Source organism: Schistocerca serialis, chromosome 7 (genome assembly GCF_023864345.2).
Source record: "Schistocerca serialis cubense isolate TAMUIC-IGC-003099 chromosome 7, iqSchSeri2.2, whole genome shotgun sequence".
NCBI lineage: Eukaryota > Metazoa > Arthropoda > Insecta > Orthoptera > Acrididae > Schistocerca > Schistocerca serialis.
In genome coordinates this window covers 492,665,994-492,692,135 of record NC_064644.1, presented here as the reverse complement: position 1 = coordinate 492,692,135, position 26,142 = coordinate 492,665,994, and the positions used below count along the sequence as shown (strand labels likewise).

At 45.5% G+C, this 26,142-nt stretch overlaps 1 protein-coding gene across 1 annotated transcript in view; it reads right to left on the bottom strand.

Annotated features, from left to right (window-relative positions):
- LOC126413174 (cholinesterase 1-like) overlaps positions 1-26,142 on the bottom strand; it is a 187,428-nt gene that overhangs the window by 47,933 nt on the left and 113,353 nt on the right. The window contains exons 6-7 of the mRNA XM_050083069.1: positions 8,055-8,220; positions 2,856-3,037 (exon numbers count right to left, since the gene is read on the bottom strand). Coding sequence (XP_049939026.1) covers positions 2,856-3,037; positions 8,055-8,220 — 348 coding nt within the window. The remainder of the gene's footprint in view (positions 1-2,855; positions 3,038-8,054; positions 8,221-26,142) is intronic.

Here is a 26,142-nt window from a genome sequence, read left to right as displayed (position 1 = left end):
GTAGCACAGGTAATGGTGAGGGAGGGGAAGAAGACACTAAGGATAAGGTGTTCAGTGGGGTCATTGAGGAGAGGTTGTGGCCAGACGGGGATACGCTTAAGGTGGCCAATCGCGACTCCACCCTGTGCACGAGGACCAGGAGCGTCAGTGCGGTGGAGGATATAGGGGGAGGTGTGGATAGAATGGTGGGGCTGGAGAAAGGTTTCGTTCAAGAGGAAGGCGTCGACCTGGTGGTGGGAGAGGGTGTGCATGAGGAGGTATTTGTTGGAGTGGAAGGAGCGAATGTTCTGGAAGAGGATGCGAGACTCGTGCCGCGCCATGACGGGAAGAAGGGGGGTGAAGAGAGAGAACGGAAGAGACTTAAACTAGGGTGTCGAGGTGGGTGAAGATGAAGTGGGCTTGGTTGTGGGAGTAAGTGGCGATGGTGTTCAGGTGGAAAACAGAGCGAGCAGCAAGGGAGATTTGTTGGAAGGTGTGGGGGCACTGAAAAGGGTGAATGTTTTGGAGTACAACGGTAATGAACCGGATGATGTCCTCGGCTGTGGGGGGTGGACGGAGGGAACTGTTGGGATGGACAGGGGGATTGACGGGACGAACTGGGACTGTAAGTTAAGGGTGGCTGGAGGGGGTTTAGCTTTACACTTGTGGGAGTATGTGGGATGGGGGCCATTGCAGGTATTACAGGAAGGAGGAGCAGCGAGGTTGGGGCAGTTCTTAAGAAAGTGGGAGGCCTTGCAATGGGGACAGGTGGGGGGGGGGGGGTTTGCAGTTGGGAGTCAGGTGGTCCTTGTACATCAGGCACCGCTGGCAACGGTAGGATTGGGGAGGGGATTTGGAGGATTCAACAGGGTGGCGACGGTGGTATATCAGGGCACCCTGGGTGAGGAGATGGTCTATGGATGGGGCGGACTCAGAGAATACCCGCATGAGGTAGGTGGGACCAGAGGCATTGTGGATACGGCGGGCAGAGCGGATTTCCAAGTCCGGAAGGGAGTTCAGTTCTACCAACACTTCATCCTCTGTGATCACCGGTCTGAGCTTGGTGATCACAGCGGTGTAGGTGGGGGGGTGACAGGTGGGGCTGGGGCTGATGGGGAGTGGAAGCGGGAAGGAAGGATGTCAAAGAGGCATGGGGGCCAAACATTACTCGTGGGAGTTTGCGCAGGAGGTCTGTGTGAAAGGATGGGGACGGGGACTTGATAAGGACTGAGTCCCTGCGGGGAATGAGTTGGGAGATGGGAGCACCAGGTACGTACTTTCGTATTTCCTTGGTGAGGGTACGAGTGTCGAGGAACTTAGGATCGGGAGTCGACAGGACAAAGGTGTGGAGGGTGGGGGTCAAGGTATGGGTGGCAGGAGGAGGGGTGGTGTCCATGGTGACGGCAGGGGGAGGGGGAGATGGTGTTGATTTTTTGTGGGAAGTGGCAGGAGCAGAGTCGGTAAGGACGCGCTTTTGGGGTTTTTTGGAGACTGGAGGCTGGGAGGAGGGGAGAGGGACGGGGAGGAGAGGGAGGTGGCGGGTGGCAGATCCCTGTGGCGTAGTGGAGGCACCGGGAGAAGCAGCTGGTTCAGTGGTGGCGATGGTGGCTCGGCGCGACGTGATGCGTGCGGGAGATGCAGATGACGAAGCGATGGGGTCGGTGAGAGAGGGGAAGCCAACCACCTGAGGGGCGGCAGCAGAGGCGGCAACAGAGGCGTACGTGAGGGCGGGGGTATTAGTGGGAGTTGTTGAGGGTGTGGAGGCTGGAGGAAGGGTGTAGAGGTGTGGGTATACAGCAGGGGAGGAGATAGGGGGATGGGCAAGTGGGGGAAGGGAAGGGGAGGTGGAAGGAGGGAGGCCAGGGGCGGCACTCCAGGAAGTGACTGTGGGAGAGGGGGAGGGGGAGGTGTAGATGACGGTGGAGGTGGGAGTACTCATTGCAGACGAACGGCGACGGACAGACGGACGTGCAGCAGGCGGCGGCGGCGTCGGCCGGCGGCGAACAGACGGGCGAAACAGCAGGCAGCGGCGGCGGCGATGGATAGCGAGCAGGCAGGCGGACGGACGGACGAACGAACAGCGACAGCAGCAAGCGGCGGGCAGACAGACAGACAGACAGACAAACAAACACAATCTTCGAAGACGGAGATTCCACCCTGAGAGTAGCCCAGACTTTGCAATCTCACGCTTTCGAAGGAGGGGATCCAACCCTCTAGATGGCAATATGGGGTGGAGCGCCATCCTGCATAAACATCGTACGTTCCAGCAGGTGTTTATCAGCCACACTGGGGATGATGCGATTCTGTAACATATCGGCGTACCTCTCACCCGTCACGGTAGCAGTTACAAAACCAAAATCACACATTTCCTCGAAGAAAAAAGGCCCGATAACGGTAGATGTGTTGCTTCTCTCTCTCATTACAGCACCTTTTACACACGATTGACATGCGCAGTCACTGACGTTTTGCTGTCCAGCGCCATCTGTCGGACATTTTGTGAACTTTTTGTTGTTGTTGTAATAAAACCCCATGTCATTCCAAGCATGTGTGTCAATTTTTATCTCTCTATCTACATTATTCTGTGGTTTATTAAGTTTTCAAATTTATACTGACTTTTTGATCACCCGGTAAATAGCATCCACGCACAATACGAAGAGTTAAGGCAATTGCACTATTTATCCGTCCCCCAGACACGCTTTGCATGACCTCCACTGCTAATACTGCCGCCTGCCGTTTGTGGGTGGTCATTACGCGTTTACGTCGAACGAACGCGGTCGTCATATTAATGTGACTGTGCCGTGTGTGACAACATGAATGTTGATAAGAAAGACTTCCAACAACATGATCATTAAGTGAACACTTCGTGTTTTACTCACTTGAACAAGACGGTTGAAGTCCTCACTGCTGATTGGGTCACGGCCAAAATAGAATTCGCGGATCTTCAGTGCGGCCTCCTGACGGTATTGCTCATCGCCTGCGGTGACGTCCAAGCTGATCGTATCGACAAAGCTGGCGTCGAAAGCTGCGATCGTTTCCTCGTCCAAGAACACGTTTTTTGCTGGAAAATTATACAATACCATAAAGCACAAGCGTCATTCTAACACTGAGACTGTCTTTTACTAGTGGGAGTAGGCGAAATAATTTGATGATGAGATTGCAATATGTATGTGTTTCTGCTGAGTGGACGTAGCGTTCATCTGCATCAAAGTCCAGATGAAATATAACGTACTATTACAGTGTATTTCATATATACACTACTGACCATTAAAATTGCGACACCACGAAGATGACGTGCTACAGACGCGAAATTTAGCCGACAGGAAGAAGATTCTGTGATATGCAAATGATTAGCTTTTCAGAGCATTCACACAAGGTTGGCGCCGGTGGCGACACCTACAACGTGCTGACATGAGGAAAGTTACCAACCGATTTCTCTTACACAAACAGCAGTTGACCGGCGTTGCCTGTTGAAACGTTGTTGTGATGTCTCGTGTAGGAGGAGAAACACGTACCATCACGTTTGCGACTTTGATAAAGGTCGGATTGTAGCCTATCGCGATTGCGGTTTATCGTATCACGACATTAGTGCTCGCGTTGGTCGACATCCGCTGACTGTTAGCAGAAAATGGAATCGGTTGATTCAGGAGGGTAATACGGAACGCCGTGCTGGATCCCAACTGCCTCGTATCACTAGCGGTCGAGATGACAGGCATCTTATCCGCATGGCTGTAACGGATCGTGCAGCCACGTCTCGATCCCTGAGTCAACAGATGGGGACGTTTGCAAGACAATAACCATATGCACGAACAGTTTGACGACGTTTGCACCAGCATGGACTATCAGCTCGGAGACCATGGCTGCCGTTACCCTTGACGCCGCATCACAGACAGGAGCGCCTGCGATAGTGTACTCAACGACGAACCTGGGTGCACGAATGGCAAAACGTCATTTTTTCGGATGAATCCAGGTTCTGTTTACAGCATCATGATGGTCGCATCCGTGTCTGGCGACATCGCGATGAACGAACATTGGAAGCGTGTATTTGTCATCACCCGGCGTGATGGTATGGGGTGTCATTGGTTACAAGTCTCGGTCACCTATTGTTCGCATTGCCAGCACTTTGAACAGTGGACGTTACATTTGAGGTGTGTTACGACCCGTGGCTCTACCCTTCATTCGATCTCTGTGAAACCCTACATTTCAGCAGGATAATGCACGACCGCATGTGGCAGGTCCTGTACGTACCTTTCTGGATACAGAAAATGTTCGAGTGCTGCCCTGGCCAACATATTCTCCAGATCTCTCACCAATTGAAAGCGTCTGGTCAATGGCGGCCGTGCAACTGGCTCGTCACAATACGCCAGTCACTACTCTTGATGGACTGTAGTATTGTGTTGAAGCTGCATGGGCAGCTGTACCTGTACACGCGATCCAAGCTCTGTTGGACTTAATGCCCAGGCGTGTCAAGGCCGTTATTACGGCCAGAGGTGGTTGTTCTGGGTAATGATTTCTTATGATCTATGCACCCAAATTGCGTGAAAATGTAATCACATGTCAGTTCTAGTATAATATATTTGTCCAATGAATACCCGTTTACCCGGGTTCCCGGGTTCGATTCCCTGCGGGGTCAGGGATTTTCTCTGCCTCGTGATGGCTGGGTGTTGTGTGATGTCCTTAGGTTAGTTAGGTTTAAGTAGTTCTAAGTTCTAGGGGACTGATGACCATAGATGTTAAGCCCCATAGTGCTCAGAGCCATTTGAACCATTTTTTGAATACCCGTTTATCATCTGCATTTCTTCTTGGGATAGCAATTTTAGTGGCCAGTAGTGTACTAGTGGGAGTAGGCTAAATATTTTGATGACTAGATTGCAATATGTTACTGCTGAGTGGACTTAGCGTTCATCTGCACCAAGGTCGAGATGAAATATAACGTATTATTATAGTATATTTCATATATTTATTCCCATTTGTATCATAACATCTCCGTATAAAAGGAAGAAGAAAAATTTTCGTAGTGTTTCATTATTCACTCTGGATTCTCATTCGAGTGGCAATTTTATGTACATTAGCTTGAGAAACAGGTCACAGCACTCCTGAGATTTGTAAGCTTTTTTTTCTTTATTGTTATCTGCAAGATGTGTCTGATCCACTGATAAGCAATGGAATTTACTTTGTGGTCATATTATAACCAGAGGAGATTGGTTGAAATAAAGGCGGGTATAGTTAGGATTTACAGCTGTATAGCGGAGACATAATTTCTCAAGTTTAGGTAGTAGATTTGGTGTACCAGAAAGCCCAGGAAAACTTTTTTTGGGATAGGAGGGGGAAGATCTTTCTGACTGGTTTGATGCAGCTGGCCACAACTTCCGTTTCTCTGCAAATCTCCTCATCTCAGAGTACTACTTACAACCAACATCCGCAATTATTTCTTGGATGTGTTCCAATCTTTAACTTCCTCTACAGTTTTTACCCTCTGCAGCTTCGTCTTCTACCACCATGGAAATTATTCCATGATGTCTCAACACATATCCAATCATCCTTGCCCTTCTTGTTGTCAGTGTGTTACACATAATCCTTACCTAACTATCCTGTAGATACGTTTCTCATTTCTTGTCTTATAAATCCTGTTAAATAACGAAATCATTTAAAGACAGCAAAAATGAATCAGCGATGAACAGAAACGTTCTTAGACTCATTTACATATTCAGTAACACCACATATAAGAACCTTCTTTGTCGGTATTCCCAGAGGCCTTGATTCACTTCTGTTCAATGTTATGCTCCAGAGGTATGTTTTCAGAAATTTCCTCTTTGACGCTAGCCGACTTACTTTAGCGAGAAAAGCCCTCTCTGCCGTTACTAGTCTGCTTTTCATATCATCCTTTCTTCATTCATCATGGGTCATTTGTTTCCAACGTAGCAGAATTCCATCACTTCATATACGACGTTTCCCCCAAAATTTGAGGTTCAGCTTACCACTTATCTCATTTCAGCGACTACTCACTACTTTCGTTCTTTTCCGGTTTACCCACAGCCCGTATCCTATGCTCATTAGACTGACTATTTCATTCAGAGTCCCCCCCCCAATTCTTTCTCACTATAGTGAGCATAACAGTGCTATCAGGTGGATCTTAACTTTTTATGAGCGATGCGTCTCAGTTGTTTGGATAATGTACGTTATGAGGGCACTGAAAGACCTAAGCCGAAACAAGGCCCCGGGAATAGACAACATTCCATTAGAACTACTGATAGCCTTGGGAGAGCCAGCCCTGACAAAACTCTACCATCTGGTGGGCAAGATGTATGAGACAGGCGATATACCCTCAGACTTCAAGAAGAATATAATAATTCCAATCCCAAAGAAAGCAGGTGTTGACGGATGTGAAAATTACCGAACAATCAGTTTAATAAGCCACGACTGCAAAATACTAAGACGAATTCTTTACAGGCGAATGGAAAAACTGGTAGAAGCCGACCTCGGGGAAGATCAGTTTGGATTCCGTAGAAATGTTGGAACACGTGAAGCAATACTGACCCTACGACTTATCTTAGAAAAACAGATTACGGAAAGGCAAACCTACGTTTCTAGCATTTGTAGACTTAGGGAAAGCGTTTGACAATGTTGACCGGAATACTCTCTTTCAAATTCTGAAGGTGGCAGGGGTAAAATACAGGGAGCGAAAGGCTATTTACAACTTGTACAGAAAGCAGATGGCAGTTATAAGAGTCGAGGGGCATGAAAGGGAAGCAGTGGTTGGGAAGGGAGTGAGAAAGGGTTGTAGCCTCTCCCCAATGTTATTCAGTCTGTATATTGAACAAGCAGTAAAGGAAACAAAAGAAAAATTCGGAGTAGGAATTAAAATCCATGGAGAAAAAATAAAAACTTTGAGGTTCCCCGATGACATTGTAATTCTGTCAGAGACAGCAAAGGACCTGGAGGAGTAGCTGAACGGAATGGGCAGTGTCTTGAAAGGAGGTTATAAGATGAACATAAACAAAAGCAAAACGAAGATAATGGAATGTAGTCAAATCGGGTGATGCTGAGTGTATTAGATTAGGAAATGAGACACTTAAAGTAGTAAATGTGTTTTGCTATTTGGGGAGCAAAATAACTGATGATGGTCGAAGTAGAGAGGGTATAAAAGGTAGACTGGCAATGGAAAGGAAAGCGTTTCTGAAGAAGGGAAATTTGTTAACATCGAGTATAGATTTAAGCGTCAGGAAGTCGTTTCTGAATGTATTTGTATGGAGTGTAGCCATGTGTGGAAGTGAAACGTGGACGATAAATAGATTGGACAAGAAAAGAATAGAAGCTTTCGAAATGTCGTGCTACAGAAGAATGCTGAGTATTAGATCGGTAGATCACATAACTAATGAGGAGTTACTGAATAGAAATTTGTGGCACACCTTGACTAGAAGAAGGGATCGGGTGGTAGGACTTGCTCTGAGGCATCAAGGGATCACCAATTTAGGGCAGCGTGGAGGGTAAAAATCGTAGAGGAAGACCAAGAGATGACTAAACCAAGCAGATCCAGAAGGATTTAGGTTGCAGTGGGTACAGGGAGATGAAGAAGCTGGCACAGGATAGAGTAGCATGGAGAGCTGCATCAGACCAGTCTCAGGACTGAAGACCACAACAACAACTACAAGTACACTGTTATGGGCAAGTTTAGAGGTGACCCTCGAATTGGTTATGGTCTGTTAGGCTTTGGAGCAATCAAGATCAACATCAGGGGTTAAAATGGGAAGCGTCAAAAATACTCTTATTGAAGAGACAGAACACGTTAGAACATATTTTGTGTGAATCACTTTTAGCATGTTGTACAGTGTCTCATGGTAAGACAGCACGTCACGTTGTAGCTAGTGGGATGTCCGTCATAGAGTTTTCAATATATAGTATGTCCCACAAATATTTATGAAACTGGGGCATAACTTTCGCACTCGAATTAATAACTAGGACAGATTTTGAGGAATATGTAGAATATATAGATGATGCAGTCGGACTCCATAAATTACACATATCCTGTGCGTAATATCTGAATCAGCAGCACGATGATAACGGGAATAAGTACCGACCGTTAACGGTGGCCAGACCCTCGGCAGAATTAAAGCCAGCGATGAGCGGCACGCGGTTGACGTGTCCGCTTTCCAGGATTCCAGTTGGCATGTCCGTGATGAAAGCACCTTCCCATTCCTCCTCCACGACGGCCAGGAAAGCAAATGTGCTGAACCGTTTCTTGTCCTGGAACGCAGAAGACGAACATTCTGAATGAGATTCAGAGGTATACTAACCTGATCAACATTTCTTACCGTAGCCTAAAGCTGTCGGCACACGGACTGTGCTGTCGAATGTTAACGTTGAGCGTGCCGATTTCAAAGTGTTGCTGAACACCCAGACACGATGCGACTTGTGCATACGGTACGTGGGCCCCAACATGGTATACGCGATCGCAACACACTCCAGCGGCAGTTGAGGGATGTTTCTAGTTCGTGAATCACACTGTTTACTCAACGGCCGCGTGTAAAATTCGCACGTTAGCGCTATTAAAACGCACATTTCCTCCACCGTCCACGAAAAGCAAAGTACCATGTCCATGACAGAGGCTTAAAAAAGTTCCATTACCAACAGTGCGTTACAAATGTGGAATACTTTTCCGCATAAGATAAACGTTATTTCATCATTCCCACATTTTAGTAAAACCCCAAGCTCAGTCTTACTTGATCACCGTTCCTACCCAGTAGCATAATCTTTGCAACATGTGAATTCTGAAACGTAAAAGAAAAAGGAGCAAAATATCTTTATACAAGTAGCGCAAGCTATCCTGTCGATTAAGCCAATCGAACAAAGTCACCCCTCAAAAAAAGGTGAACTTATATTTACATAACATCAAATATTATGATATATACTTGTATTAAACTAATAATAAAGAATCAGAACGTAATAAAAACGCGAATGTTAGGAAAAAAATTAGAAGTGTCAATACGCGAAACACCGCCCCAACAAACTCTATACACAACAGAGACGCTTCTCATTATGCTAAAGCAACAACACTACTTCTGTATCTAATTAAAGTGTGTTAACCTTGCTGAAAACCTTAATCGTAGATTTGATACTAACTGAAATTTAATTATAACAAATTGTACCAAGAACAATGCGTTTTGTGTGAATCTTCAGTGTGTTGCTGTCTTCAAATAGCCTACTCTCATAATACGCAAGATACAATAATTCTTTTGCCACGAATATATTATTTCTCATTCTTTTATTGGAACGAATCACACAATTAACAATGGGTTTTCCAGTGATTCTCAGTTTGCTGGTGCTCAGAAACGGTATATGTGCATATACGCTTGAAATGAATGGCAATATGGCGCCTCACAACTCTGTACTGAAGGGAGACGGCGTGCGTGTGACGTAGATGGCGTTGTGCCACCTCATTGTTCAACGCTCAGACGCATGCTCAGAATATCTGACATGCCACATACTGCTCTGCACGTTCGGAAAGACTCCCGAACGTGCTATTCCACACTATGACATCAGAAACGCGGCACGCTCAATGCTCAACATTCGGATGCACGGTCCGTTTGCCGACGACTTAAGAATGAAGGTCACCGCTGAGAATCACGTTGCGTGTGGAAACCAATTTGGATGCTAAGTCGATGGCCGAGAGTACTGTAGGAAGTGAACATCAAGACTGCACTTTACCTGAGCCCAAATAAGTACAAGTGACACAAAGTCGGAATCATCTTTCCCAACAACACTCAATTAAACCGAGTTCCAAAAAAGTCTAGGTAAATAAGAAAGACAGTTTTAAACATAGCTGACAGCAGCAACTGTAAACAAATTTTCAATATTACAAAGCATACATTCAACCGATTGCAGTAAACTTATCCAGCAGGTTGGCTGTATACTCCTTGTATTGAAAAGGCTTGAGAATGAGACAGCAACTGTACACAAAAAAAAAAGAACGGTGGATGTGACGTACATATACAGACAAAGAAATGATTACGATTTCAGAAAAACTGGAAGATTTATTCAAGAGAAAGAGCGTTACAAGTCAATAACGCATTGGCCCAGCTCTCGCCCCTAAGCATTCAGTTATTCGCCTTGCCACTGATTGACAGAATTGACAGGTGTCCTTCTGAAGGATATTATGCCGCATTTTGTCCAACTTTCGTGTTAGATCGTTAAAATTCCGATCTGGTTAGAGGGTACTGCCTATCTACATCTACATCTACATGATTACTCTGCAATTCACATTTAAGTGCTTGGCAGAGGGCTCATCGAACCACAATCATACTGTCTCTCTACCATTCCACTCCCGAACAGCGCGCGGGAAAAACGAACACCTAAACCTTTCCGTTCGAACTCTGATTTCTCTTATTTTATTTTGATGATCATTCCTACCTATATAGGTTGGGCTGAACAAAATATTTTCGTATTCGGAAGAGAAAGTTGGTGACTGAAATTTCGTAAATAGATCTCGCGGCGACGAAAAACGTCTTTGCTTTAATGACTTCCATCCCAACTCGTGTATCATATCTGCCACACTCTCTCCCCTATTACGTGATAATACAAAACGAGCTGCCCTTTTTTGCACCTTTCGATGTCCTGCGTCAATCCCACCTGGTAAGGATCCCACACCGCGCAGCAATAGTCTAACAGAGCACGAACGAGTGTAGTGTAAGCTGTCTCTTTAGTGGACTTGTTGCATCTTCTAAGTGTCCTGCCAATGAAACGCAACCTTTGGCTCGCCTTCCCCACAATATTATCTATGTGGTCTTTCCAACTGAAGTTGTTCGTAATTTTAACACCCAGGTACTTAGTTGAATTGACAGCCTTGAGAATTGTACTATTTATCGTCTAATCGAATTCCAACCGATTTCTTTTGGAACTCATGTGGATCACCTCACACTTTTCGTTGTTTACCGTCAACTGTCACCTGCCACACCATACAGCAATCTTTTCTAAATCGCTTTGCAACTGATACTGGTCTTCGGATGCCCTTACTAGACGGTAAATTACAGCATCATCTGCGAACAAGAGAACTGCTCAGATTGTCACCCAGGTCATTTATATAGATCAGGAACAGCAGAGGTCCCAGGACGCTTCCCTGGGGAACCCCTTGTAACACTTCAGTTTTACTCGATGATTTGCCGTCTATTACTACGAACTGCGACCTTCCTGACAGGAAATCACGAATCCAGTCGCACAACTGAGACGATACCCCGTAGGCCCGCAGCTTTATTAGAAGTCGCTTGTGAGGAACGGTGTCAAAAGCTTTCCGGAAATCTAGAAATACGGAATCAACCTGAGATCCCTTGTCGATAGCGGCCTTTACTTCGTGCGAATAAAGAGCTAGCTGCGTTGCACAAGAACGATGTTTTCTGAAACCATGCTGATTACGTATCAATAGATCGTTCCCTTCGAGCTGATTCATAATGTTTGAATACAGTATATGCTCCAAAACCCTACTGCAAACAGACGTCAATGATATAGGTCTGTAGTTCGATGGATTATTCCTACTACCCTTCTTAAACACTGATGCGACCTGCGCAATTTTCCAATCTGTAGGTACAGATCTATCGGTGAGCGAGCGGTTGTATATGATTGCTAAGTAGGGAACTATTGTATCAGAGTAATCTGAAATGAACCTAATCGGTATACAATCTGGACCTGGAGACTTGCCCGTATCAAGCGATTTGAGTTTCTTCGCAACCCCTAAGGTGTTTACTTCTAAGAAACTCATGCTATCAGCTATTCTTGTTTCAAATTCTGAAATATTCCATTCGCCTTCCCTGGTGAAGGAATTTCGGAAAACTGCATTGAATAACTCCGCTTTAGCGGCACAGTCGTCGGTAACAGTACCATCAGCACTGCGCAGCGAAGGTATTGACTGCGTCTTGCCGCTTGTGTACTTTACATACAACCAGAATTTCTTCGGATTTTCTACCAAATTTCGAGACAATGTTTCGTTGTGGAGCCTATTAAAGGCATCCGTGCCAAATTTCGCGCGTCTGTAAATTTTAGCCAATCTTCAGGATTTCGCGTTCTTCTGAACTTTGCATGCTTTTTCCGTTGCCTCTAATGCTCCATACGTTCTGAATTGGGGAGAATCTTGTTGAGCAGGGTAGAATTGTCTTCAGCGATGCATCTTGTGTGGAACTGAGCCCCGACGACCAGCGAAGACGTGTCTAAAGATGACCTGGACAGTGGTGGAATACCAACCTGTGAACCACCATATGGCCCGACAAACGGGAGCAATAGTCTGGAATGCAAATTTCTTTTCATAGCACGACCCCTTTGGTTGTTATCCGCTGCACACTTAGAGCACAGCTGTACACCAACGGTATTCCACACGCCGTTTGGTTACCCTTCGTGGCATATCATTCTGGACTTACATTTCAGCAAAATAATACCCCCTCGCACAGGACGAGAATCTTTACTGCTTGTCTTCATGCTTACTAAATCGTACTTAGCCAGCAAGGTCACACGATCTCTCCCGAACTGAGAACGGGGAGTACCCTACAAACAGCTTGGGAGTTAACGATCTAACGCGCCATTTGGACAGAGTTTGCCATAATATTCCTCAGGAGGACATCCAACCAACCTATGAATCAATGGCAAGCCGAATAACTCATTGCGTAAGGACCAGAGGTGGCCCACGCGTTATTGATTAGCTCTATTTGTGAAACTCTTTTCCTTGAATAAATTATCCAGTTTTTAGGAAACTGTAATCATTTGTATGTTTGTACAAGTGCGAGTACATTACATCATACGATTTCCGTCTCATTCAGATAATACCTTCATGATCAGTAGTTCTTTTTCTTTTTCCTTAGCGTACATTAGAGAGTCAGTTTAACGGAAGCCTAGACGACGAGATTCGAGCTGCCGATAAACTCGCTGGGGTGGGTACTTTTTTTCTATAGAGAGCTAACAGCCTTTCCCAATAGACGTTTTGCCGCGACGCCTGGATTCGCAGCTTCCGAAGGCGGAACTACGCGCTGTACAAATAGTGTCGCCGCTATTCACCGAGTCTGTCTACATATCGCCAGTGAGGCAGGATATTAGAAAATGTGTCTACCTATCCTCTTCACCCGCGTCAGAAACTTTTCCATAGGGTGTATTTAAACATTTAATCGTGAGGGAAGGCACGTCACAGTCGTATGATTTGAGTTCCGGAATAAATTTACCTCTGACTGCTACAAGGATCTTCTGTTTCTTTTTACTGTGTAATGATAGATTTTGTGGCTGCCACTCTCATCCCCAGATCCACCTGGTATATATACACCTCTAATCACTATGCGGTCTATTTCTCCTTGCTGCCATCATCGCTCAGCAGTAACGTTCATAGCTTTAAAACCTGTGCCCATAGCACCACTTTGGAAGTGACCGTTCAGTGGTCAGCAGCAGATAATCACAATTGTTCATTTAGGTACAGACTCACATTCTCGCCAAATCCATCCACTAATACAAGTATTAGCCAATCTCCGAGAACTCACCTGAGGATGATTAGCATGTTTCAGCTAAAATATCGTGGAGTGTAGTTGACAGCCACTGGTTGAAAGCCAGAGATTTCTTCGAACATTACAAACATGTATTGTTATCCAAAATCTTCTTTAGACAAGAGCCCAAAGAAAAAAATCCATATTCAGAATTTCGTTCGATGTACGTGCTTTTATGGCACAAACTCGTCAGAAGTCGGGAGTATTTACGTTTCACTCGCCGCCATATGTCGCAGTTTTTTGTAACTGTTGCTACCCTTTTGCAGAATATCTGGTTCTCACATTGCTCGTCAACAACATGAAATTCTTCTACCATACTGCTTGTCTAAGGTTTCCTGTTTCTTCTTTCTCTTGTGCGTTTGTCCTGCTTAGGCGCAGGGTTGGCACGATTATTAACGGATGTGGCGTGGTGAGTTTAAGAGGTGGCCGGATGTCGTTCCTATAGCCACCCCGTCATCCCCCGGGACACGTCATGTGTACTCCAACTGTCTGCTGGCAGTGTTTGAGAATCGTGTAACTGAGGTGAGACTTGGCTACCAGCCCGATATTCACCTATTATTATGTGGGGAACCGCCTAAAAACCACATCCTGGCTGCCTGGCACACCGACCCTCGTCGTTAATCTGCTGGCAGGATTCGATCTGGGACCAGTGGATCTCCTCATCCCAGAAGCCGCACTCTAACATGCGCAGTTATCCGGGCAGGTTTACCTCTTGGGTAAGATGGCTGGATATTTTCCTATCACGTCTCGGAACCTAATCTATAATACTCAGTTCACAATAATCAATTTAAGACAGATTCCTTTCTTGATCGGGCAAATTAATGCAGTGTTTCACCTTCGTACATCTGGTCCCCTAGCAATTTTCTGGGCCAAGTCAGTGTTCTTACGTTCGGCAGCAGGTTTTGTGCAGTTGTGATACTCCGTCCACAATTATGGATGGACGTCTGGCTCTCTGGCTCCAATGTATCGTCACTGTTTTAGTACTGAACAACTTCAACGTGTACGGTTGTGGTTTCCAAGGTCTCGCAGTGAATTGTGGCTGAGCTAGTTGAAAAAAATTTTATAAACAACTGTACAGATTAAAACTGTGTGTTCGAATCAGACAAAAACACGGAACCTTGTCTTCCGTGTGCAATGCTGAGCTACTATCGCACAGTCAGTAGCCCACACACAAAACTTCCCTTTACAGGATCCGATCTCGATATGATATTCCTGGATTAATGTTTCCCTGCTTCCGATCTTGTTTGTGTCGAATCTGGCTGATGTGAGAAATGCCAACGCTTGGCGGTCGATATGCTGCGGCATATTTCCCTTCATAAAATCTAGGGTCAGCGGGAGTGGCCGAGCGGTTCTAGGCGCTACAGTCTGAAACCGCGCGACCGCTACAGTCGCAGGCTCGAATCCTGCCTCGGGCATGTATGTATGTGATGTCCTTAGATTAGTTAGGTTTAAGTAGTTCTAAGTTCTAGGGGACTGATGACCTCAGAAGTAAAGTCCCATAGTGCTCAGAGCCATTTGAACCATTTTCCTCTTAACTACAAACTGTTGTCTTGCAGTCTGGCCGTATTTTGCTGTTCCTTGTAAGTTCCCTTACTTATCTCGAACGCCTATTACGCTTCCATAGCGACAGTGGCTGAAGGGATTTCTGCATTGTGTTGAACCAAGGGTTTGTAGAGTGGAGGATGATGGGTCGGAGTGGATCAGAAGCCCCTCCGAGTCTATATAATCCCTTTATTACACCCGGCAGTTCGTAGTACAACTCAAGCCTACTTCAGGCGGAGCTGGAAGGTTGACTTTGACCCACAGACCACACAGCAGCAAAGTGTTGTATTTGGCCACAGCTACGCTTAGCGCGGTCCCGGCATAGCGCGGTCCAGGCGTAGTAAACGGCCCAGACATGACAGAGCAACATCATGGTTGACACGGCAGGCTGACATGGCCGGCTGAGTGTGGGACGCTGACTTCTTCCTGGCCGTGGCAAATGACGGGCGTAGTTGTTCAGGGAGCGAACCTCGGATCAGCTGCAGACAGGCGGCGACTGACCTGGCCACTGACCCAGTGGGTCCGTTGTCGGGAGGGCCTCATTTCACCCCTCGACCCATCAGGCGGTGTCTGGATCGCTTGGCAGGCAGTCCTGCCAGGATGACGGAAGAGTGGCTGTGACCTCACGTTGGACAGCGCCACTATGACGACACAGTGATTCGCTGTTTCCACTCATGCTCAGCCTGTCTGTAGGGCCAGTATTTCTTTGTGTGGAAACGGTCCCGTTGTGGCTTTGTGGCTGCAAAAGTGCCGTATACAGTGTGCCAAAGTGTGAAGGTCAGCCGGCGACGCCCGTTGAGCAACTCTGGGTGTGCGTATTGCTGTAAGTGGCCCACTTTCTGGCACTGAGACCATCTGCTTACGTTCGTGTCGTTACAGGGTGTTGGAGCGTTCTATGGTCGATGCTTTGCGTATGTAGTTTCCACACATTGTTGGAATATATCTCTGTCAATGTTCATGCACCTAAGTTGTTCCAACTCGATGGAGTCCCACGTACTGTAGCTCAGCACCTACGTCAGATGTACTCTGAATGGTGGATGGTGAGAGGACAGCCAGCACGTTCATCTAATTTGACCCTACTTGATATCTTCTTGTGGTATCATGCGAAGTCTTAAGTGCGACACACATGTTGCTACTGAAGAAGATTTCCTGGTACAAATTCTCGCTGCCTGTGGCTTTGAATGACAATCTGGAATCTTTGAATGTCAACTCGAACAACTGTTGTGAATATGACTTCTTGTGCTAGGGGGGCAAGCGTGAAAAAATGACGAAGATCCACGTCGAATAATGTGGAAGAAATTGTGTACGAATATTGTTAGAATTTTACTGTCGCCAGCATTTCAATGCAAATTTAATTTTTTTTCCGGCTAAGTGGTTTCCGGACCAGTATTTTCAATCTCTGGTTGATATACACTCCTGGAAATGGAAAAAAGAACACATTGACACCGGTGTGTCAGACCCACCATACTTGCTCCGGACACTGCGAGAGGGCTGTACAAGCAATGATCACACGCACGGCACAGCGGACACACCAGGAACCGCGGTGTTGGCCGTCGAATGGCGCTAGCTGCGCAGCATTTGTGCACCGCCGCCGTCAGTGTCAGCCAGTTTGCCGTGGCATACGGAGCTCCATCGCAGTCTTTAACACTGGTAGCATGCCGCGACAGCGTGGACGTGAACCGTATGTGCAGTTGACGGACTTTGAGCGAGGGCGTATAGTGGGCATGCGGGAGGCCGGGTGGACGTACCGCCGAATTGCTCAACATGTGGGGCGTGAGGTCTCCACAGTACATCGATGTTGTCGCCAGTGGTCGGCGGAAGGTGCAGGTGCCCGTCGACCTGGGACCGGACCGCAGCGACGCACGGATGCACGCCAAGACCGTAGGATCCTACACAGTGCCGTAGGGGACTGCACCGCCACTTCCCAGCAAATTAGGGACACTGTTGCTCCTGGGGTATCGGCGAAGACCATTCGCAACCGTCTCCATGAAGCTGGGCTATGGTCCCGCACACCGTTAGGCCGTCTTCCGCTCACGCCCCAACATCGTGCAGCCCGCCTTCAGTGGTGTCGCGACAGGCGTGAATGGAGGGACGAATGGAGACGTGTCGTCTTCAGCGATGAGAGTCGCTTCTGCCTTGGTGCCAATGATGGTCGTATGCGTGTTTGGCGCCGTGCAGGTGAACGCCACAATCAGGACTGCATACGACTGAGGCACACAGGGCCAACACCCGGCATCATGGTGTGGGGAGCGATCTCCTACACTGACCGTACACCACTGGTGATCGTCGAGGGGACACTGAATAGTGCACGGTACATCCAAACCGTCATCGAACCCATCGTTCTACCATTCCCAGACCGGCAAGGGAACTTGCTGTTCCAACAGGACAATGTACGTCCGCATGTATCCCGTGCCACCCAACGTGCTCTAGAAGGTGTACGTCAACTACCCTGGCCAGCAAGATCTCCGGATCTGTCCCCCATTGAGCATGTTTGGGACTGGATGAAGCCTCGTCTCACGCGGTCTGCACGTCCAACACGAACGCTGGTCCAACTGAGGCGCCAGGTGGAAATGGCATGGCAAGCCGTTCCACAGGACTACATCCAGCATCTCTACGATCGTCTCCATGGGAGAATAGCAGCCTGCATTGCTGCGAAAGGTGGATATACACTGTACTAGTGCCGACATTGTGCATGCTCTGTTGCCTGTGTCTATGTGCCTGTGGTTCTGTCAGTGTGATCATGTGATGTATCTGACCCCAGGAATGCGTCAATAAAGTTTCCCCTTGCTGGGACAATGAATTCACGGTGTTCTTATTTCAATTTCCAGGAGTGTATCTGCCCTTCATCATCTTCTCGTAAAGTCACTTTCAGCATCACGAAAACATCGTGTCCAACGCTAACGCACGCTTATGTTAGTTAATTTTACTAGTTCAACTGCTTGTTTTGACGGAGAATACCATTTATATTACAAAGTTTTTATATATGGCAGTATTAGTAGCCGATCGAGACAGACGCAGCAACAGAGAAGTAACAGCATTTGTGACATTTACGAGTTCCTAACCAGGAGTGAATTTTATTATGTAATCTGTGTGCTTTAATAGTTTGGTTTTTTGAGTTTCTGCGGATAAATTTAATATCTAATAGCCACTGTTCTCGCGTTTTCGTTTGCTTTGGAAAGTAAAACGATTTTGTGACATATTACAAGATCCTAATCAGGAGCGAATTATTTAGTTTCACCTGAGTGCTTCGGAAGTTAGGTTTTTGAATATCTGCGTATTATTAGACACAGTTACTGCGTTTTCGTCAGAGTCTACAGCACGTGCCGATAGTCCGTTTATCTGCATAGTTTAATTTTCCACGGTCTTAAGTGTGGACAGGGAGTGCGACTGTTGTGTGCGGATGCGAGCCGAGTTGGTGACGCTTCGCTCTCAGCTTCAGGCTCGGTTACACAGCTTGAGGCTGTATGGACGGGCGGGCACCACTGTTGTGGGCCGGCCGTGGGGATCCAATGGACTTCCAGCACGTCCGAGTCTCCCGATCTGTCCTCTCCGGTGGCCAACCCAGTTTTTGCTCGCACTTAGGCTGATACCTGTGGTCGAGTGGGAGGTCGCCCTGGGGCGAAGCAGGCGACGAAAGACTTCCCAGTCGGCCGCACGTAAGGCCTACCCGGTTTGTCGGAAAAACAGGTTCCAGGTGCTGTCTGTGGCTGACACTGTCACTGAGCCTGTTTCAGAGGAAACCACCCAGCCTGCAAGATCAGGGCAATCACAGAGGGTGGGATTATTAGTAGTCGGGAGCTCCAACGTTAGGCGCGTTATGGGGCCCCTTAGGGACTTGGCTGAAAAGAAGGGTAATAAACCAATGTTCACTCTGTGTGAATACTGGGTAGAGTCATTCCAGATGTGGAAAGGGTCCTCCCGGATGCCATGAAGAGCACAAGGTGATTGCTCACGTTGGTACCAATGATGTGTGTCACTTTGGATCAGAAGAGATTCTCTCTGGTTTCGAGCGGCTAACAGAATTGGTAAAGGGTGCCAGTTTTGCTTACAAGATGAAAGCAGAGCTGACCATTTGCAGCATAAACGACAGGACTGATTGCGGACCTCTGGTACAGAGCCGAGTGGAGGGTCTGAATCAGACACTCAGACAGTTCTGCGACCGTGTAGGCTGCAGATTCCTCGACTTGCGCCAAAGGGTGGTTGGGTTTCGGGTTCTGCTGAATAGGCCAGGTGTCCACTATACGCAGGAGGCGGCTACACGGGTAGCAGGGGCTGTGTGGCGTGGACTGGGCAGTTTTTTAGGTTAGAAGGTCTCGGGAAAACACAAGAAGGGCTTCAGTCACAAAGGGTGCAGGCTGAACACAGGAAGAACGTAGATACAGGAACCATTGGTATAACAGTTGTAAATTGTCGTAGCTGTGTTGGGAAACTACCAGAGCTCCAAGCGCTAATAGAAAGCACTGATGCGCAAATCGTTATAGGCACTGAAACCTGGCTAAAGCCGGATATAAGCTCAGCCGAAATTTTTGCGAAGAACGTGACGGTGTTCCGAATGGATAGGCTAAACACAGTTGGCGGTGGCTTGTTTGTTGCTGTCAGCAGTAGTTTGACTTGTCCCGATATTGATGTAGTTATGGGCAGAGGCCAGTTCAGATGATCAGTTGCTGAAAGGTTCGAAGAAAACTTGAGTTTGATTTCAAACACGTACTCGCTTATACGATAATAGTTGGTGGTGACTTTAATTTACCCTCGATATGTTGGCGAAAATACGTGTTCAATTCCGGTGGTACGCATAAAATATCATCCGAAATTGTGCTAAACACCTTCTCTGAAAATTATTTCGAGCAGTTAGTTCATGAGCCCACGCGAACAGTAAACAGTTGTGGAAACACACTTGACCTCTTAGCAACAAATAATGCTGAGTTAATAAAGAGCATCAATATCGACTCAGGGTTTAGTGAACACAGGGTTGTCGTAGCGAGATTGAATCCTGAAAAATAAACGAAAAATACACCTATTCAAAAAAGCAGTTAAAAATTCATTTGACGCCTTCCTGAGAGACCATCTCCACTCATTCCAAATTAATAATATAAGTGTAGACCAGATGTGGCTTGAATTCAAAGAAATAGTGTCGACAGCAATTGAGAGATTTATACCAAATAAATTAACAAACGATGGAGCTGATCCTCTTTGGTACACAAAACGGGTTAGAACACTGTTGTAGAAACAACGAAACAAACATGCCAAATTTAAACAAACGCAAAATCCCCAAGATTGGCGATCTTTTACAGAAGCTCGATATTTAGCGCCGACTTCAATGCGGGAAGCTTATAATAGTTTCCAAAACGAAACTTTGTCGCGAAACCTGGCAGAAAATCCAAAGAGATTCTGGTCGTATGTGAAGTATGTTAGTGGCAAAAAGCAACCGATGCCTTCTCTGCGCGATAGCAATGGAGATACTATCGAAGACAGTGCCGCCAAAGCAGAGTTACTAAACACAGCCTTCTAAAATGCCTTCACAAAGGAAGACGAAATAAATATTCCAGAATTCGAATCGAGAACAGCTGCCAACATGAGTAACGTAGAAGTAAATGTCCTCGTAGTAGTGAAGCAACTTAAATTACTTAATAAAAGCAAGTCTTCTGGTCCAGACTGTATACCAATTAGGTTCCTTTCTGAGTATGCTGATGCATTAGCTCCATACTTAACAACCATATACAACCGTTCGTTCGACGAAAGATCCGTACCCAAAGACTGGGAAGTTGCACAGGTCACACCAATATTCAAGAAAGGTAGTAGGAGTAACCCACTGAATTACAGGCTCATATCGTTAACGTCGATGTGCAGCAGGATTTTGGAACATATATTTTATTCGAACATTATGAATTACCTCGAAGAAAACGGTCTATTGACACATAGTCAACATGGGTTTAGAAAACATCGTTCCTGTGAAACACAACTAGGTCTTTATTCACCTGAAGTGTTGAGTGCTATTGACAAGGGATTTCAGATCGATTCCGTATTTCTGGATTTCCGGGAGGTTTTTGACACGGTACCACACAAGCGGCTTAAATTGCGTGCTTATGGAATATCGTCTCAGTTATGTGACTGGATTTGTGATTTCCTGTCAGAGAGGTCACAGTTCGTAGTAGTTGACGGAAAGTCATCGAGTAAAACAGAAGTGATTTCTAGCGTTCCCTAAGGTAGTGTTATGGGCCCTTTGCTGTTGCTTATCTATATAAACGATTTGGGAGACAATCTGAGCAGCCGTGTTCGGTTGTTTGCAGATAACGCTGTCGTTTATCGACTAATAAAGTCATCAGAAGATCAAAACAAACTGCAAAACTATTTAGAAGAAATATCGAAATGCTGCGAAAAGTCGCAGTTGATCGTAAATAACGAAAAGTGTGAGGTCATCCAGATGAGTGCTGAATGGAACTCGTTAAACTTCGGTTACACGATACATCAGTCTAATCTAAAAGCCGTAAATTCAACTAAACCATGGACCTTGCCGTTGGTGGGGAGGCTTGCGTGCCTCAGCGATACAGATAGCCGTACCGTAGGTGCAACCACAATGGAGGGGTATCTGTTGAGAGGCCAGACAAACATGTGGTTCCTGAAGAGGGGCAGCAGCCTTTTCAGTAGTTGCAAGGGCAACAGTCTGGATGATTGACTGATCTGGCCTTGTAACAATAACCAAAACGGCTTGCTGTGCTGGTACTGCGAACGGCTGAAAGCAAGGGGAAACTACAGCCGCAACTTTTCCCGAGGGCATGCAGCTTTACTGTATGATTACATGATGATGGCGTCCTCTTGGGTAAAATATTCCGGAGGTAAAATAGTCCCCCATTCGGATCTCCGGGCGGGGACTACTCAAGAGGATGTTATTATCAGGAGAAAGAAAACTGGCGTTCTACGGGTCGGAGCGTGGAATGTCAGATCCCTTAATCGGGCAGGTAGGTTAGAAAATTTAAAAAGGGAAATGGATCGGTTGAAGTTAGATATAGTGGGAATTAGTGAAGTTCGGTGGCAGGAGGTACAAGACTTCTGGTCAGGTGACTACAGGGTTATAAACACAAAATCAAATAGGGGTAATGCAGGAGTAGGTTTAATAATGAATAGGAAAATAGGAATGTGGGTAAGCTACTACAAACAGCATAGTGAACGCATTATTGTGGCCAAGATAGATACGAAGCCCACACCTACTACAGTAGTACAAGTTTATATGCCAACTAGCTCTGCAGATGACGAAGAAATTGAAGAAATGTATGATGAAATAAATGAAATTATTCAGATTGTGAAGGGAGACGAAAATTTAATAGTCATGGGTGACTGGAATTCGAGTGTAGGAAAAGGGAGAGAAGGAAATATAGTAGGTGAATATGGATTGGGGGACAGAAATGAAAGAGGAAGCCGCCTTGTAGAATTTTGCACAGAGCACAACATAATCATAACTAACACTTGGTTGAGGAATCATGAAAGAAGGTTGTATACATGGAAGAACCCTGGAGATACTAAAAGGTATCAGATAGATTATATAATGGTAAGACAGAGATTTAGGAACCAGGTTTTAAATTGTAAGACATTTCCAGGGGCAGATGTGGACTCTGACCACAATCTATTGGTTATGACCTGTAGATTAAAACTGAAGAAACTGCAAAAAGGTGGGAATTTAAGGAGATGGGACCTGGATAAACTAAAAGAACCAGAGGTTGTACAGAGATTCAGGGAGAGCATAAGGGAGCAATTGACAGGAATGGGGGAAATAAATACAGTAGAAGAAGAATGGGTAGCTTTGAGGGATGAAGTAGTGAAGGCAGCAGAGGATCAAGTAGGTAAAAAGACGAGGGCTAGTAGAAATCCTTGGGTCACAGAAGAAATACTGAATTTAATTGATGAAAGGAGAAAATATAAAAATGCAGTAAGTGAAACAGGCAAAAAGGAATACAAACGTCTCAAAAATGAGATCGACAGGAAGTGCAAAATGGCTAAGCAGGGATGGCTAGAGGACAAATGTAAGAATGTAGAGGCTTATCTCACTAGGGGTAAGATAGATACTGCCTACAGGAAGATTAAAGAGACCTTTGGAGATAAGAGAACGACTTGTATGAATATCAAGAGCTCAGATGGAAACCCAGTTCTAAGCAAAGAAGGGAAAGCAGAAAGGTGGAAGGAGTATATAGAGGGTCTATACAAGGGCGATGTACTTGAGGACAATATTATGGAAATGGAAGAGGATGTAGATGAAGATGAAATGGGAGATATGATACTGCGTGAAGAGTTTGACAGAGCACTGAAAGACCTGAGTCGAAACAAGGCCCCCGGAGTAGACAATATTCCATTGGAACTACTGACGGCCGTGGGAGACCCAGTCCTGACAAAACTCTACCATCTGGTGAGCAAGATGTATGAAACAGGCGAAATACCCTCAGACTTCAAGAAGAATATAATAATTCCAATCCCAAAGAAAGCAGGTGTTGACAGATGTGAAAATTACCGAACTATCAGCTTAATACGTCACAGCTGCAAAATACAAACACGAATTCTTTACAGACGAATGGAAAAACTAGTAGAAGCCAACCTCGGGGAAGATCAGTTTGGATTCCGTAGAAACACTGGAACACGTGAGGCAATACTGACCTTACGACTTATCTTAGAAGAAAGATTAAGGAAAGGCAAACCTACGTTTCTAGCATTTGTAGACTTAGAGAAAGCTTATGACAATGTTGACTGGAATACTCTCTTTCAAATTCTAAAGGTGGCAGGGGTAAAATACAGGGAGCGAAAGGCTATTTACAATTTGTACAGAAACCAGATGGCAGTTATAAGAGTCGAGGGACATGAAAGGGAGGCAGTGGTTGGGAAGGGAGTAAGACAGGGTTGTAGCCTCTCCCCGATGTTGTTCAATCTGTATATTGAGCAAGCAGTAAAGGAAACAAAAGAAAAATTAGGAGTAGGTATTAAAATTCATGGAGAAGAAATAAAAACTTTGAGGTTCGCCGATGACATTGTAATTCTGTCAGAGACAGCAAAGGACTTGGAAGAGCAGTTGAATGGAATGGACAGTGTCTTGAAAGGAGGATATAAGATGAACATCAACAAAAGCAAAACAAGGATAATGGAATGTAGTCTAATTAAGTCGGGTGATGCTGAGGGAATTAGATTAGGAAATGAGGCACTTAAAGTAGTAAAGGAGTTTTGCTATTTGGGGAGCAAAATAACTGATGATGGTCGAAGTAGAGAGGATATAAAATGTAGGCTGGCAATGGCAAGGAAAGCGTTTCTGAAGAAGAGAAATTTGTTAACATCCATTATTGATTTAAGTGTCAGGAAGTCATTTCTGAAAGTATTCGTATGGAGTGTAGCCATGTATGGAAGTGAAACATGGACGATAAATAGTTTGGACAAGAAGAGAATAGAAGCTTTCGAAATGTGGTGCTACAGTACAATGCTGAAGGTTAGATGGGTAGATCACATAACTAATGAGGAAGTATTGATTAGGATTGGGGAGAAGAGAAGTTTGTGGCACAACTTGACCAGAAGAAGGGATCGGTTGGTAGGACATGTTCTGAGGCATCAAGGGATCACCAATTTAGTATTGGAGGGCAGCGTGGAGGGTAAAAATCATAGAGGGAGACCAAGAGATGAATACACTAAGCAGATTCAGAAGGATGTAGGTTGCAGTAGGTACTGGGAGATGAAAAAGCTTGCAAAGGATAGAGTAGCATGGAGAGCTGCATCAAACCAGTCTCAGGACTGAAGACCACAACAACAACAACCTAGGTATTACAATTACGAACAACTTAAATTGGAAGGAACACATAGAAAGTGTTGTGGGGAAGGCTAACCAAAGACTGCGCTTTTTTGGCAGGGCACTTAGAAAATGTAACAGACCTACTAAGGAGCCTGCCTACACGACGCTTGTCCGTCCTCCTTTAGAATACTGCTGCGCGGTGCGGGGTCCTTACCAGATTGGAATGACTGAGTACATCGAAAAAGTTCAAAGAACGGTAGCACGTATTGTATTATCGCGAAATATGGGAGAGAGTGTCACAGAAATGATACAGGGTTTGGGCCAGACATCATTAAAAGAAAGGCGTTTTTGGTTGCGACGGAATCTTCTTACGAAATTCCAATCACCAACTTTCTCCTCCGAATGCGAAAATATTTTGTTGATACCGACCTACATAGGGAGCAACGAAGACCACGATAAAATAAGCGAAATCAGAGCTCGTACGGAAGGATGTAGGTGTTCATTCTTTCCGCGTGCTATACGAGATTGGAATAATAGAGAATTGTTCGATGTACACTCTGCCAGGCACTTAAATGTGATTTGTGGAGTATCCATGTAGATGTAGATGTAGATCAAGAATATTTGTTTTCGGAACGACCAGTGCGTTACTTCTTTTCGGCTACTGCAGAAATGCTTGACCTTGGTTTCCAAATGCTTCCGTATTCTCTGTATGCATACACCGACTACATTGGTGTCCCAAATTAAAGCAAAAAACGGGAATTTTGCAAGGTTGCGTTTATTTTGCCACAAAATAGTATGAACATTTGATAGTAAAGTAGAAACAATGTAAAGAATACAGAACGTAATCAGCTGCAACATGCATAACGATAGACAAAAATGTTCTTTTTTTTCCAACTTAGCGGAATTGCACACGCATTCTGACAACTGGTTAATGTGCTCAGTATGGTGTGTGACCACCTCTGGCACTTTTATTACTTTTGTTCTATTATTTTCTCGTCTGTGAGATTTTTCATTTAGTTACAGTTGTGGTATCTTATCTGCTACGTTGAAGAACGTAGATATTGCATTCCACACACGTTACCAATGTTCAGCATTCACTGATTTGACTGGAATTGTAGCGGAGAAAACTTCACGTTTTTGAGTAGATGTACGACGCCTTTCTGCAATAGATCAGTTCTTCTGCTATTTACTAGCAATTTTTTTGTCCTTAAAGAACACGACATTCTCCAGTACTGCAAATTTCTCTACGTTGCAAGAAAATCGTAAATAAACGTTTCTGCAATCTAGCGGTTCACACTTCCTAGGATCGTTACGAAACCTAAAAAAATACAAATGTGGAGTCTTGTTGTTGTTGTCACAGCAGTT